At 35.3% G+C, this 16215-nt stretch overlaps 1 protein-coding gene across 7 annotated transcripts in view; it reads left to right on the forward strand.

Annotated features, from left to right (window-relative positions):
- LOC122631448 (glutamate receptor ionotropic, kainate 2-like) overlaps nucleotides 1–16215 on the forward strand; it is a 74869-nt gene that overhangs the window by 6288 nt on the left and 52366 nt on the right. For all 7 annotated transcript variants that reach the window (XM_043817139.1, XM_043817140.1, XM_043817141.1 and 4 more), the window contains exons 2-3: nucleotides 70–261; nucleotides 15323–15484. In XM_043817139.1, the coding sequence (XP_043673074.1) occupies nucleotides 168–261; nucleotides 15323–15484 (256 nt within the window). In that variant the 5' untranslated portion in view covers nucleotides 70–167. The remainder of the gene's footprint in view (nucleotides 1–69; nucleotides 262–15322; nucleotides 15485–16215) is intronic.

A 16215-nucleotide genomic window follows, 5' to 3' on the forward strand; every position in this document is an offset into this window, starting at 1 on the left:
TTCTTTATACGTTGAAAGAAAAATCGATGAACAGTCTGTACGAGTAGAATTTCTTTTGCAAATTTTCAGGTAAATGCAAGAATCGAAGAAATTCCGTTGCCGTTGGGCATAGACGCGCGTGAAAAGGGCCACCGAAGGGCCACAACGCTGGGTTTTCGAGATGAGCTATGAATCTGGGCTATCTGCTAGCCTCCACCTTCGTCCTTCAGCTGCTTCAGCTGCCATTTGTCGTCGAAACCTTACCCTCTGTCGTGAAAATCGGTGAGTGTTTAAAATAGATACCTAAATATTCTTCTTGATCCCAATCGAAATCCGATAGATCAAAAGTCACAAGTTCAGTATGAACAAATGCATGGAATCATGTTGCATAATTTATCTGTACAGATCGGAGAAATTATAAAAATAAAGATAGAGAGAAAAAGAGACTAAAAAAGGGAACGCAATTTTTAAATCTTTACAATTAATCTTCAAAGTTTTAATCTTTAAAGTTAGCGACAGATTGAAGCTATTTAATTGTCACTCTCTCTTTTTCTCTTTTCCTACTTTCATACTTCATTTCAGCGTGGGTTGTTAATTAATGAGCTCTCACTGTGAATATTCGCTGTTGTCTTGCCATGACTAAAGTCACAGACCGAATACGGATGAGTGGCATAAATTATCGTACCGTGGTTAACCGTGCATCAGGGAAAATCCACCAGAATTGGCAATTCGTCAGTATTATCCATGATTATGAAGCATTCTTGTTAACTCATTATTGATATTAGTTTTCATTTAACTGATTATTCCGTTCCGTAGAATGATGAATAATCGAGTCTGGTTAACAAAACGATCAGCATAAAACAATGGAGATAGAAAAAAATGTTAATATTAGAAAGAAGATTGCTATTCTTATTCATTTCGTTTTAAGAAATTAAACCGTGGCTAGATCTTCTGAATATAAGAAACAGTCTTATTTGTTTTCAACCCGTGAAAGAATGGTGAAAAGAGAGAAAAGAAAGAGACGTTAAAATACATCGAGGAGTGTAAGCGAAGAAAAAGTAATAAGTGAAAAGGTAAGCAACATGGCAACTAACGAAAAGATGGTTTGAGAAATACTTTTCACTACGACTACCACAGTTGTCAGAACATTTGATATATCTGTCAACTGTTATCCATTCCCTTTGTCCAAGAGAGATGTTTAAAAGTAAAATTTACACTGCTCTTAAAATTGAAAAATGTCTTTTCTCGAAGATACCACGAATAGTTTCTCGAACGAAAGATTCGTGGAACTTGACTTTTGCTTAGATTTTTATACGGAGACAAAATCGTTGTAATGGCGTTCTCTCTTGGTCGAATAGAACTTATTCTTCTTCTTATTCTTGTTCTTCTTTTTCTTCTCTTTCCTCTTGGAAATATTGGTACCTTTACTGTGAATGTCTTCCAAATAGAGAGAACGACGAGAAAAGACGGCGGATGAAAAGAAACTAAAGAGGAGGGAGAAAAAAAAAGAAAGATATTGAAAAATTGAAAACGCGTCACCAACTAGAGAAACCATACGAAAGAACGATTTTATATGTAAGCGTATTATCTGTCGTCTTCTGGTAAATTTCGAAAGTGCAAGAAATTTGTTCGTCTTTAAAAAAAAAAAAAAAAGAAAAAAATGTATAAAATAAAAGAAGAAAGAGAAGGATCGAACGAAAAACAAAACAAAAAAAGAACGTATGGATTAGAATCGATTTAAATCGTTTTTTAAATCTTTCTTTTCTCTCTTTTTTTTTTTTTTTTTTTTTTTTTCATTTGAAATATGAAACATACCGAGTAAAATGTATGCATAGACATTTAGATTTTGATACGAAACGTTATGATCCATAAGGGTGTTTCGATATCTCAAATGGTTTCGAAGATAATCGTCTCTCACTTAACTTTTTTCTCCGTCGAGAGTAACTCCCTACGGTCGTGTTTGAAAAAGAGTAAGAGGGGAAAAAGGAGGAAAAGTATATCTCAGTGATATGAATCGTGTAGCAACATCGTTTCAACCGGAATAGTTGTGTATAGGCCGAGAAGCCATTATTTCTTTCCGAGTAAATCCGCGTATGAAAGAAGGAGGGAAGATAAAGAAAAATGTTTTGAAAATGAGGCAGAAACTGTAAAAAAAAAAAGAAAGAAAGAAAAAGGAAACAGAAAAAAAAGAAAAAGAAAAGGGAAAGAGTAAAAAAAAGGACAAAATGCAACTACTCGTTCGCGAATCGTTTGAAACGAATAACTGCGTTCGCTTTTCACCTCCTACCTCTCTTTTTCCATTCTTCACGATCTATCCAAGCTCTAACAGTACTCTTTCGTGAAACGCAGTTCGGATAACAACGTTTACAGGCGGCAATATAAACACCAGACAAAATTCATTTCCCTTTCAAAACGTACTACACTTTGTCGCGAGCCGCTTACAAAGCCTTGGGCACATCTACTTCGTTCTTTCTTCCACAAACAACTTATCTTTCCTGAGTATGTTCGCTCGTTCCTTTCGAGAAGAAATTTGAGTTTGTGGGAATGACGATTCCTTCCATGTAAACGTCCTTGAAAAAGAACGTCGATATAAACAATCAGAATTTATTTAATCGCGTCGAATTTACTTTTAATCGCGATTAATAAAATAAATAAAAAATAAGGATGGATTTATCGTGGAAGTTTACGGGAAGTATCGTTTAGTACATGTAGTAGAAACCATCCTCAATAAGGCAAGTGATCGGTCGATCGTTCGGTGTTAAGAAAAGCCGTCGAAACGGTCGTTCGCTTTATTTAGGACACGAGTAGAAAAGCGATAGTTGGATGGACCGTAACCGGAAGGTTACCGGCCAAGCGTAAAGTTCCTTCTGAGAAGATCATCCGGCTATCGTGGCTAGCCACGAGATTCGGTTTCAAATTCCGCTTGAAATTCGTGTCTGTTAGTTCGTTCGTTCGTTCGTTTGTACGTTCGAAGCACTTTATACGAACGAGAAAAGGTGTGCCGCCTTTTCGTCGAATGTTTTCCGGAACTTGTCGTCTTACGAAACTTTGGAGTTTTAGCAAGACTTCCGACCCTCGTAATCCTATGGTTTATTTACGAAACAACTTGGTCTCGTGTAAAACGCGAGCTACCACAGAACGTCGGCTAACGTCGAATCGCTTTTCGATGGACACGAATAACGTTGGATTAGATCGATTTGGAGTTTGATTTCGGACAGTATAAAAGTAAGTAGTAAAAAAGTATCTATTTAGTGAGACGTTCAAACTTGAAATCTGTATTTCAAACCTTTGATGAATCAATAAAAGGAAAGATATTTTCCTTGTTTTTTTTTTTCTTTTCTTTTTTCGAAGTCATTGTTTAATTATAATATTTATTATTCATTATTCTTATATTTACTATAATTCATTGCTTAATTACAATATGTAATATTCATTATTCTTATATTATCTATAACATTTAATACTTATTATTCTTTTAAATACCAACTTATAATTTCTAATATTAATTCGCATAAACATTTGATACCTTAATATATCTTCAAAGACAATATTTTCTTAACTTTTAATATACCAATAAAATAACATTCGTAAACCATATAATTACTTAATAGTTGAAATAAAAAAAAAAAAAAAAAAAAACAAGAGAAAAAATCTACTATTTTCGAAGAAATTAAACTCTATGTAAACTCTACTTTGTAAACAAAAACTACGTTTCCAAAGAAAAAGAATAATATTGAAAACCCACGTAAATAAACAGACGAAAGGAGGTCGAGATTGAGATCCGGATGCGTGATCAAGAGTCACTTTCAAAATTATCGTCAAAGTTTACATACAAGCGAAGATGTTTCTTTTGCTTTCTTATCGCTATTTTTAAGCGTAATAACGTCGATACGCCTTTGTTATTTGCATAGAACGATAAAGGGAAACTCGTTCGCAAAACCAATCTCGCGGTCATTGAACATCATCGTAGCCTTATCGTGGCCACTTGCTGTCCGAGCCAGTAGCGTGGAAATCGATTTTCTCGAGCAACGAGCAACTTTGTCGGGACAAACTTTCGATAACGACAGTTCCCCCATCGAAACGATCGCGATTAGTTTCGTTTTCCTATAATATAACACAATACAACGCAACGCAACGCAACACGATACAACGATCGGCTACGATTTCTTCCTTTTCTTTCATCTATCTATTTTTCTTTCCTATTTGAAAAGCGAACGTTCACGTTCATATTTTCGTATGAAAAGAAAGAGAAAACAGCCTCGGTAGTGTAATAAGAACTATATACGTGAGAGGGCTATAACGCGATTATACTTGAGGGCTTCAGCCAAGTACCCCTAAAACCTCTCCGATTCCAACTATCGCTTCGTTCTAGCCAGATATCGTCCACGATAAAATTTGTCGATAGAAAATTGTCGATGCTAAACCCGTCAATTCTCTCTCTCTCTCTCTCTCTCTCTCTCTCTTTCTTTTTTCTTCGCTTCCATGCCTGATAAGAAACGCGGAGAGAAGCTCTCGTAACGATTTCTGTCTTCGATAGTAGTATACCGAAGAAGAAATCGAAATAGAGGATTAAAAACTTTACGTCTTCGCACTAGGATCGGATCATAGCCGACATTGCTGTCCTACTTTTTAAAAATCGATAAGAAAACAATGAGATATAAGAATAAAATAGAATTCGATAATCTTTTATCAGCGATTTTAATAATATAATACATTAGGAGGAACAATGCTCGAAAGTATAAAAAGAGAGAAAGAGAAAAGGGTATTATGTTAGGATCGTTCATATCACGCGATATTTTTCTGTTGTTTTGTCCTTTCCCTCTTTCTTCTCTCTCCTTCACATATCGGCGTAAATCACGTGAGACGAGGCAGTCGTTGGGTTCTCTTAAGTAAGTTACATGGATCAACAGACCCACCTGTTAAGAAATAAAGAACATAAATAATGATCTCGAAGTTATTTCAATTTCCGACATATTAAATCGTATTTAAGAGTATACGTACACAGATGTAGAAAGAAGATAGCTGTTTAAAAAGATATATCATTCGCACGTTATCTCACGAAAAGAGATCGTTGATAACCGTCTTACGCTTTATCATAGCCTATCGTGGATAGTCCCCTAAGCGTTGACCTAAGCGGCTCGGCAGGAACGGTAAATATTTTCCTGAAAATATATCCATAGGACGTTAGATGAGACTGGATAGTTGCCAACTACGAACTTCGAACGTTGACCCATCTTCGTCGTATCTACCGAAATATCTTCGCGTATCTTCCTTTTGTGTTAGCTTATCGATGAAGGTGCACGTCCTTCAGTTTATTTTTTTCTCTTTCTTAGATCTTTTTAGTTCCGTAGTAACGACAACCTCGGAAATTACAGTACGGAAACTCGGTTTAACGCGAACGGGAATGGTTGATAATAATTTTAGCAAACACTTTGAAAGTGGCGTTTCACGAAGGAACCTTTTATCTGGTGGATTATAAAATCACAGGGAATTGAAATCCGATAGTGTAACGAAGGAATAGAAAAGGAAAGACAAGTCGTTAAAGTTTATCGTTCGCGAAACGACGTGTTGTAAACCTTTAAGGTTTTGATGATATAAAAGTTTATTGAAAACATTGTTTCTGCGTTATGAATCGATTATTAAAGATTCTTTCCCGTAGTAAGAGACCTAATCGTCGATATTAACTCTATAAAACGACGTAAATGTCGTCGTTGTCGTTTTCTCCCTTGATTACGTCTAAATATAATGGTAAAGTTGAATAAACAGAGGAAGGGTGGCGCCCATTAGCGCGTAATTGTCTCCACGGTCGTTCATATAATAACCATCCTGAGACGACAACGAAAACGACGACGGTGACTATGGCTACAAGGATGACAAAGACCAAGACGATAACGAGGATAGTATCCGATTGCGCTACGGCTTCATCGAGAGAGTTTCTGACGTTTCTCGTGCCTCACAACTCCGAATTATTGCGATATCATTTTTTGAATCTTATGTCGTGTTGCTGAAAGTTTAATCCAACGTTTAAATTAATTTTATTTCCCGATATAATCCCATAATAAAAATTTATCTCTTCAACGTTTTACTAATCTATGTATGTATATTTTATTATACAATATAAAGCTTCGTATGATCGGCTTATGGAGTTTACGTTTTATAACGATGGATCTACGAACCACCTGATATAATCGATTATTTAACAACGTACGCGAGATATTACTTCCCGAATCGAATAACACCGTTCATTATCGAAAAGAGAAACAAACTTTTTTATTATTTTCCAAAGGAAATAACAAGATGTGTTAGTAACTTAAAGTTAAAGAAAGTTAAATTATATGAGAAGTTATGGCTATATAATATGAAAGTTTGAAAGATTATACGATTATAGGTAGAATGTTTATAGAACGAGTTTATATTTTCCAAGAATCCCTCTTCCGACCAACAGAATTTAACACCGGTCTTAGCTCCGTTTCGTCGGTGTTTTCCAGTTTCGTTGATCCCTCCCCCCCCCCCCCACTCGTTATTCCCGGTAACGCAATAACACTGTTATCACTAGACATTTGCAGGGAATATCCATAGACATTCCGTAGAAATGGCAGGACAGTTTTACCTTTAGATGGAGAACGGTCACGTTAATTTCAACCGCGAATCTTGTTGCATTATTCAACGACCACATTCGTCTTCGAAGTTCACAGCTGTATCCATACAACTAAGTTAGTTTGCAGGTGCGTAAACATCCTTTGGGATGTCTACCGAAGTCTAAGATCTATACTTTCCATCTATATTTATTTATCAATTCGAAAGAGAGATCAAGCTTCGCTTTAGAATGAACGTTGTTCTTGAAAAATATTTCAAACGATATCTCGACACTGTCGCATCTTCCAAGCTCACGCGAACTTGGAAACATCATATTTGCGAAAGCCTGATTCTGTATTCATGAAAAAGCGTAGAGATTGAATCAATTCGCAGGAAGGTTGCGACAGAAGAATGATGAAGCCGCAAAAAGATACTTTGCTTTTATAAGTAAATATACCTGTGCATACATATCTCTGTATGTGTGTGTGTGTGTACGAACGAACGTATATATAAATTTTTAAATATCATATTTATTCATATTTTTCTCAAAATAAAAACCTTATATGAGCATTAATACAGAGAGAAAGAACGCAACAACAGAAAAAAAGAAAAATTTATAGATCAAATAACGTTACTAGATAATAAATATTCTGCTTCATTTAGAAAATATCGTTATTTCGTGCATGATAGAGAAATAGAGAAAACTTTCAACTCTAACGCAGCAGTGAATTATTGGAATTACATAACGTTGTACCAGTGGGTATTCGACACAAGAAACACATTTCGCGCGAGACTCGTTGACGGATTTAATCAAATTTATGAGTTGGAGACAGAATTAGAAGAAAGCTTTACAACGTGTTGCTTGCTAAAAAAACTCGTACGTAGAAAGTCTATAATAAAATATTCATCGATTTCGTTACTATAATTTCTTCGTGTTACTTTAACATTTCAGAATAAAATCGATCGCTATGTATAGATACTAGTCCTTTTTTTTATGTGTTCAAAAAGTAAATGTATTATCATTCTACAAATTTGATTTTATATATATATAAAATATATATATATATATATCATAATAAATGTTAAATTATTAGTCGTTGATCTCAATAAAAAAATCAAGAAGAACTGTTTCGATTTCACGAATGTTTTATAGATCGAGTATTTTCAGTAACTCTAGCAATTACGCTTTCCAGTCCCAGGAGCGTACCGAATGGAAAGCGGATCGTGCGTTTAATGATGCAGGGAATGGCGAGGTGGTACCAAAGATATATGTGTGTCTGTGCGTATGTGTATATGTGTTATGTGTATATGTGTGAACGGCAAGAGAGAACGCTGAGAGTGGTTACGCTGCCGAATTTGACATGTATGTAATACATGACCATGTATCTATATATAGATACGATACATAAGTATACATGCGCGTATCTTTGCGCGTGCGCGCGTGACAGAGTGGCTGTTGCTGGTAAATGCTTTTCGTTGTGCGCCAAGCAATGTGGTAACGTTAATGAGTCTAATTTCAAATGGTGCCGTAGCCTGTGAGAGAACATTAACGACGAAGGTGTCGAAGAGACAAGAGCCTAACATCGAGATTAATCGGATCGAGAGTAAACGGAGAGAAAGCGTGCGAATAGTCGATTTTTCAATGAAAATTTCGCCTTCCTGGAGACTCATGTAACATTAACGAGAGACATTAGTTTAATAACTCGTTAGTACCGCTTGGAAGAGCGCCCTCGGCGTACTCTCGTCGATTTAATTTCCACGAACACGAAGGAGCTTCCTACAAAATTCGATACACAATATAGATGATACATAATGTGACTGTTAATTAAGAAATCAAATATTAATGTCAACATTTAGGTTTAATTAAATCAGCTAATTCGATGGGATCAAATTGAATTTTCGTAAATTTGTTTCTCACCTTTCCTTTGTCTCTCTTTTTTTTCTATGATACATTTCTTGTATGATATTTAAGATTAAAAATTTATAACGCTCTTTCTCTCTCTCTCTCTCTCTCTCTCTCTCTCTCTCTCTCTCTCTCTCTCTCTCTCTCTCTCTCTCTCTCTCTCTCTCTCTCTCTCTCTCTCTCTCTCTCTCTCTCTCTCTCTCTCTCTCTCTCTCTCTCTCTCTCTCTCTCTTTGGCACTTTATCTTTGTCTCTGTAGTCAACGTAGTCATAAAAAACGATCTATAGATTCTCTGACTGACCTATTAATTCGTCCAGAGAAATTTCAAGATTAATATGGCCGCAGGTCGCATAGGCGGTTACTATTAATGGCCAAAATTATCGGCTTCGTACATGGTACCATCTCAGTCGCCAAATAGGCATATCGACTTCGTTCGATAACGTAGTTTTGTCATTAGGAAATCCGACCTAGAAACCGCTTGGCACTAACTCACACCGCTACGGTTTCGATCACATCGAATTAAGGCTATGAGATCTCACTCTCTACGAAAACGATTTTGATGGAATAAGCGCACTATTATTGATCGATCGTTCCAACCTTCGCTTTGTCTGTCTTAACAATTATAACTTAATAACGACTTCGGAATAACTTGGCAGAAACGATCGAAACTTTTTCTTTGGAGACACATATCTGTTTTTCCACATAGTTGGACATAGTTCGATATTTCTTCTTCATTTTATTTTATTGGTCTCTCTCAAAGGACTCTTTCGTCGTCTGCGTATAGCCTCTCAATCGAACAGAAAAGTTTGCGAAAAAACTTTTCATTCAAACTTTTTTAGGAACTCTTTCAGCCCACTCCTCCTTTCTCAACTTATATAGGTATACCTACTTCTTTTCCACTTTTCTTTTACACCTTTCTATCTATCTTCGATCAATCGTTTTGCCGTCTGTCTCTGAAAACTGACTTTCTCGGAAGAACTTTTTTATTTTCTTTTGTCTTCTCTCTATCGTCCTATCTAATAAATTTTTCTCATGAGACTCGAACATTTTTTACTGATCGAGAAGTAGAAGAGAGAGAGAGAGGGAGAGAGAGAGAGAGAGAGAGAGAGAGAGCAGCATTTTTCGAAATATCTCTTACCTGATCTTCCTCGTGTAAGGCTGACATCATTTTTCTGTCTCTCTATCTTTATCGTCCAGTTCTTCTCGTTTCAATTACTTGCCATCTTATCCTCTTCGAGAGTCACTCGACTCTTCGAGAATTTCAGTCTCCTTCACGAAAGATGTTCGCGATGAAAGTCTTTTATTCCCATCTCTTTTTTTCTTAATTCCAAAATTAATATACCCGGAATGTAATTCGCCAAGAGGATCCTCTTAAAACTAATTTAGTGTAGGTACTATACTTGATTAGTCTCATTTTTTAACTTGAAACGTATACATTTGTAAGTGTATTAAATGTGTACTTTCGATAAGTAAATATACTTACAATTTCTATATTTCTACGAGAGAAATTGTAATTTAACTTGAGTAACATTGAATTTACATTAAAATTAATTAGTGGAAACGCAAAGTGGACGAAGTAAAAGTCGAATAATAATTACCTATAAAAAACTTCGTAACGATTTAAAAATTATAATCGTAGGAAGGAAGAAAAAGTAGTGAATTGGGGAATAATTTTATTCTGGAAATCGGATTTTTCTAGTCGATAACTAAAATGGATATCTCGACCTTACTCGAAACTCCTTCCAAGTTCATCGGAAAGTTTCGAGAGTGTCAAGAGAAACTCGACGATTACGAATTTTAGTACTTAAAGAGTGTCGTCGATTCTCGCACAGGAAGGGCCAGTCTTACGCGCTTCTTCCACTCGATAAAAGTTTTAACGACAGGTTCGTTACCGATGTCTTTTGATAAGAATTTCTTGTACTTTATATTGGAGCTTATCGAATCTTGGTGAATAATTCTCTCTAAGGGAAGTTTACGATCTAATAATTCTGTATCAAAGTTATCGATTTGTTTCATCGAAGAAAAAGTAGAAGGGACAAGGGATGAAAAATTGTGGAAACTTTTTATGACTGAGTAGAATCAACATTTTAAAAGTTTTATACTTCCGTGAGTGTATATATGAGTTTCTGGTTTGATCGAAATGTATGTATTATATACATCGATCAACGGATATATGTGTTTGTCGTAGAGTCAATTATATTTTATTTTAGAAACACGTACACAAATGTTTAATCAGAAGGAAATAATTGCAAGAAGTTCATCGTCAGATATTAAATCAAAGTTAATTGCTTCATTCGTAGTCAGCGAGAGAGAGAGAGAGGGGGGGAGAGAGAACACTTTCTCTCTTCGTCGGTTAAAACAATTTGTGGCATTTCAAAGGAGCCAAAGAAAGTTGGCGTAAGTTAGATACGGAACGATACAAAAACTTGTCCCACCCTCAGGGAAAGATTGTTCTGGTAGGAAAGTTCATCCGACCTCTTCTAAAAGAAACGGGAAAGAGTCGAGTTCAAATTTATCGCGTTGCAACACGAAGTAAAACGAACTTTGGTTGCTATCGACAAAGAAAAGAAACGAGGCATGATCGAGAGAATTCAATGTTACGAGTGTTTATCGAAAGTGGATGAGAATAATAAAAAAAAAAAAAAAACAATAACAACAACAAAAAAGGAGAGTTGAAGAAAAAGAAAAAAAAAAGACCATACAATATTTATTAGCGTAATTTATTAGGTAGTAAATTTCTTATTCGATGAGAATAAAATTTAATTAATTTTTAAGTTAGTCTATCGAGTAACCGATCTAAAATTTCAAGAATATATCCTCTATTTCTCTACTTTTATTTTCTTCTTTTATTTCTTTCAACAATAGAGTCCGTGATAATAAACGTATACATCGTCACAATCGAAAAAGATTTTTCATGGAAAGTTCGGGCGAGTTCAATTCGAATTTTCACCGATAAACGTATCACGATACACCCTCGGTTTGTACCCGTGAGAAATTAGCGGAATTAACCCGTGTAGATAGTAGCAGCATAGATCCGTTCGATATTCCTCAATCCAACCGGGATTGTCCTCGATCGACTTGAAAATGGTTCGGGGATAAACGTAAAAATGAGGGTAATCTCGACGTTGGCCAATCTGCGGATTTTCGATTACTTTCGATCTATTTTTTTAAAATCTAAAACCCATTGTTCTAATGTCTTTGAATATTCTCATTCTCAATCAAGATCATCCACGTAGGAATATATCGATTTAATTTAAAATAAATAGCTCTTCTAGCCAATATGATTATTGATTATTGATTATTATGAATCATAAAGTTTTTGATATTTGAGATGATTGAGATGATTGTTGAAGATTATAAGGTGATACTTAAACGTGCGAATGTTGAGATATCGACATAAACCGTTCGTTGACATTCGAGACACGAAGGGATGATAGTAAAAGCGAAAGAGGCGAAAGGACGCAATAAGATAAAAGCTTCCGGGAAGCGAATGTTCTTTTCTTTAGAAGCCACACATACACACATGAACGTACATACAAATATACACATACGTACACGTATATAGATAGAAAGTTTGCTATATAGTTATAGTAAGTTCTAGGATATATAGATACGGTAAGGATCGTTAGACTAGCTGTAGTCTTCGCCCTTTTTTAAAGCTCGTTTGTACTCTCCACTCTTTCGAGTTAAACGTTGCTAATGATTAAGTGAAAGCATTACGTGACGGACAGACGGTATTCGAAAGCATCGCATCAAAAGAAGTCGTCGGTGTTTCTGGTGAAGAAAGGAAAAGAAACGGAGCGCTTAACGCGTTAGAGGAAAAAGAGAGAGAGAGAGAGAAAGTGTGTTTGTGTGTATGTATGTATGTGAGTGAAGGAAGTCTATTCGAAACTAGAAAAGAACCGATTCTGCTTGTATGTACGTATGTACGTTAAATGTACGGATAAATGGATTAGTTAGCTACGACACGAAACAAGTGGTGAAAGAACATCAAGAGAGAATGAAAAAGAAAAATGAAAATGATGGATTTATAGCGGTAAGCGTTAAAAGAATTCTATAATCAACGTCGATTCCTAATCCATCTTTCGTTTCGAAGGATTTTCTTTGTCATGATCTATTGTCAATTGATCATTTCATTTCTCTCAAATTCTCTTATCGTCCGTATTAATTTTTCAAGATATTATTTTCTGCTTGTCAGTCAGAGGAAAAGGAAAACTCTTCTTGCTTTAATCTATTATTCTTTTTTCTTTTTTTTTTTTTTGTTTCTTTCTTTTTTTTAGAAATAATTGTCACTTTAATTTCGAACATCCACGTAACAATACTTTGTAATAATAGCCTCACTAGTTATGCAAATTACTTAAAACTAATCGTGGCAGTACAATCGCAATTCACTTCGTTCGTTTATTATGTTTATTTATTGCCTTGGACATTTAACAAACGGAACTCGTATTTGACCGACGTATGGATATAGTCCGTAAGAGTGTCGGAAGAATAATTGAAAATACAATACATTTGCGTCACGTATAACGAGGATTCCAGTATGTCGGTAGTAAAAAAGAGTGAGACAGAAAGTACAAGCTGAAATCGTTGCAGTTTCACGTCATATCGCACGGACGTCGTGTCGCGCACAAGCCGACCCACAGAAATAACTGTACCTATATATTTTTGGCTTGTTAAACTAAATGCAAAACTCCGTTGCGGACGTGCGTGGTCACGAAAATGGCTAACGACCGTACGGTCTCTTTTATTAAGCAGGACACGAGTTTTTTTCAAACTCCAAGCTTCTATAATAATAAAGCCGATTGTTTTCATTTCTATTTTTCCATTCGTTTTCTATCAATATAATATCGATTAAGTTCGAACACTTGGCATCGTTATACCGATGCGAACGTCGAGCATTAAAAGAAAAATATCCAGCAAAGATATAGACTAGAGATTTGTAGAAACAAAAGAGTAGGTGCGAAAGAGGATCGTGATAATAATCGTTACCGAGAAAGATTTTCAAGAGAAATATCTCGTAAAAGATAACGATTTTCCTGATTTCTCTCGAAATTAAAGATATTTTACATTTCTTCTAAAATTTGCAAATTTGACTACTCGACCGTCTACATACTTAATTTTAATATCGCTCTCGCGAAGGAGAATAATTTGTATAATTTTTTATCTTACTCGACGATCTATGTTAGACACTTTTTAACACACTTTCACAGTCTTTCACAATCGAAAGATACTGATATCCTGTACGTCATTCTTTCATCGTCACTTTGAATATCTCCTTTCTCATATTTTGCTCTTTTTTTTTTTCTTCTTTTTTAAAAAAGACAACAATATTTCTCTAACACCTTGAAAAGCATATGCCTGAGGTGACAGGACTAAAGAATAACGTAGAACGTCATGAAGTAATCGGTTTGCGATGAGGACGACGTATAGCCTCGTTCTATCATTCAAGTTTTTCGCATAGCTTTCCATCAAGAGCTTCTTTCTCATTCATCAGTGTTCTTCTTCATGCTAATCCTCAAAGTTTACTCTTTTGCACTTCGTCGAAACCGCAACGCCGAAGGCTCTGGGTCAAACGGTTGTATTCTTTCTTTCGCTTCGTCTTTTTAAAAATAGGAAAAAAACTATCAAAGCCATCGTCATGGACTAGTTAATCGTTCGTTCTCTTTCAAACTACCGCGAGCTATGTGCATGCATTTCGAACGACTCCCTTTTTCTTCCTGTGAAAGCATCACTAGTATCTTTGATCCTTCGTATTCGAGGATGAACTCGTGGGAAACTTAAAAAGAGTACAATTCTAGATTGGATGATCCCTTTCACTTGACGCTTCTTTTATAAACCTCTTTTTTTCTTTCTTTCTTTTCTCTCTCTCTCTCTCTCTCTCTCTCTTTCTTTCTTTCTTTATTTACTACGAATAAATTCTCTTTCACTTCCGACGTTTCCTCGGCGTTAAATCTTTATTTTAAGAAACGTAAGTTTTCCGAAAGTGTGTCAGCTCCTTTCGGTCGATCCTACAAATAACCAGCTTATTTTTGATAAAATGTAAAAGAAGAGAGATAAGTAAAGTATACGTTACGATCAAGTTCTTGACATCATCGTATATATTTTGAACATCGGTTCTACGGTCTGTAAACGAATTTGTTTTACCACTCGAGAACCCACGCAACCTGCTGTTTCACACGAAACGGATTGCTAAAATGCAAATCGCTGTTGTAGACGAGAGAATGTGCACCGATTCGCAAGACTATTCTATCGTGAGAATATGTAACTTCGAAGCCGTTTAACATTCTGTTTCAGAGAAGGACCACTTACGTCTTAAACAGCATGATTACGTTTAAAGTAAATTTACGAACCGATCCTGTTAAGTCGTATCCTTTGAAACATGATAAACGTTCGCGTTCAAAGAGGAGAATTTTAAAAAGACAAAAAATCGATGTCTTCGCACATTTATAGTTGCATCACGTTTATATGAAATTTAACGAACGTTCATTTTTCAAAAATAAATGAAAAAAAAATGAAAGAGAGAGAGAGAGAGAGAGAGAGAGAGAGAGAGAGAGAGAGAGAGAGAGAGAGAGAGAATTGTAGTTATGCAAAACATGGTAAAATTTATTATCCATAAGACAATATCTAAAACGTGATTGGGATTCGAACTTGACGCGAAAAATGATGCGGGCTTAACGTTACAATGATTATTTAGGACAATGGCTAATAGTATGTCGATCGTACATAGACAGTTACAGTCATGCGCTAAATGTTCTCTCGTACGATCGATAACCAAATTGGAATAGAGGTTAAAATTAATGGACAATGTTTTTCTAACAATCATTACGAACATATTGATATTAACATTAGCGTTTTTATTTGCAGGAGCTATTTTCACTCATGACCAAAAGGATAGCAGTACGGAATTGGCTTTCAAATACGCCGTGTACAAGATCAACAAGGACAAAATTATTTTACCGAAAACCACGTTGGAGTACGATATTCAATACGTGCCCAAAGATGATTCTTTCCACGCGTCGAAAAAGGGTGAGTGAGAAAATAATGAAAAAAGTAAAATATTTTTATTGTAATAATTCGTAGCGCTTTCTTTTCTTTTTATTCTCTTTTTTTTTTATTTCTTTCTTTCTTTTTTTTTTTTTTTTGTTTTGTTTCATCATAACGACGTTGCGTTGTAAAAGTAATTGCAGCGATTCGTTATAGACGAATTAAAGGTGAAAGGTTTTCTTAAGCGAAAGAAATTTTTCTTGACGAGAAAAGCGCTTCGTAATAGGATTTAATTTTCTCGTGGGTTGCTCGGGAATATTATTTGTACGTTCATCTAGCCCGAGAGCTCGACGAGTTATTAATGCAAATAAGATGTCAGCTATTTCGTAATGATTGTTTGTGACTAATAGTAAGCCGAAAAAATATTTTTTATGATTATACTCTTTTTACGATTTCTCTTGAAACGTTTAAATATATCTCTAAAATCTCGTAAATAGCAAAGCTTTTCGATCATACGTATTCCTTCTATATATAGACTCTTGCTCGTTATCGAAAAAGAAAAAAAATTTTTTTATGGTTATACACTTTGGAAACGTACAAATATATCTCAAAAGTTTCGATTCGATTTACACGTATTGCAAAAGTTTTTCGATCATACGTATATATATATATATATATATATATATATATATATTTACTCGTTACCGTTTATTTATTTAAATTATAATTTGCACGAACTCATTCCGATTCTATCGACGCTCCGAGGGAAAATA

Source organism: Vespula pensylvanica, chromosome 9 (genome assembly GCF_014466175.1).
Source record: "Vespula pensylvanica isolate Volc-1 chromosome 9, ASM1446617v1, whole genome shotgun sequence".
Lineage (NCBI taxonomy): Eukaryota > Metazoa > Arthropoda > Insecta > Hymenoptera > Vespidae > Vespula > Vespula pensylvanica.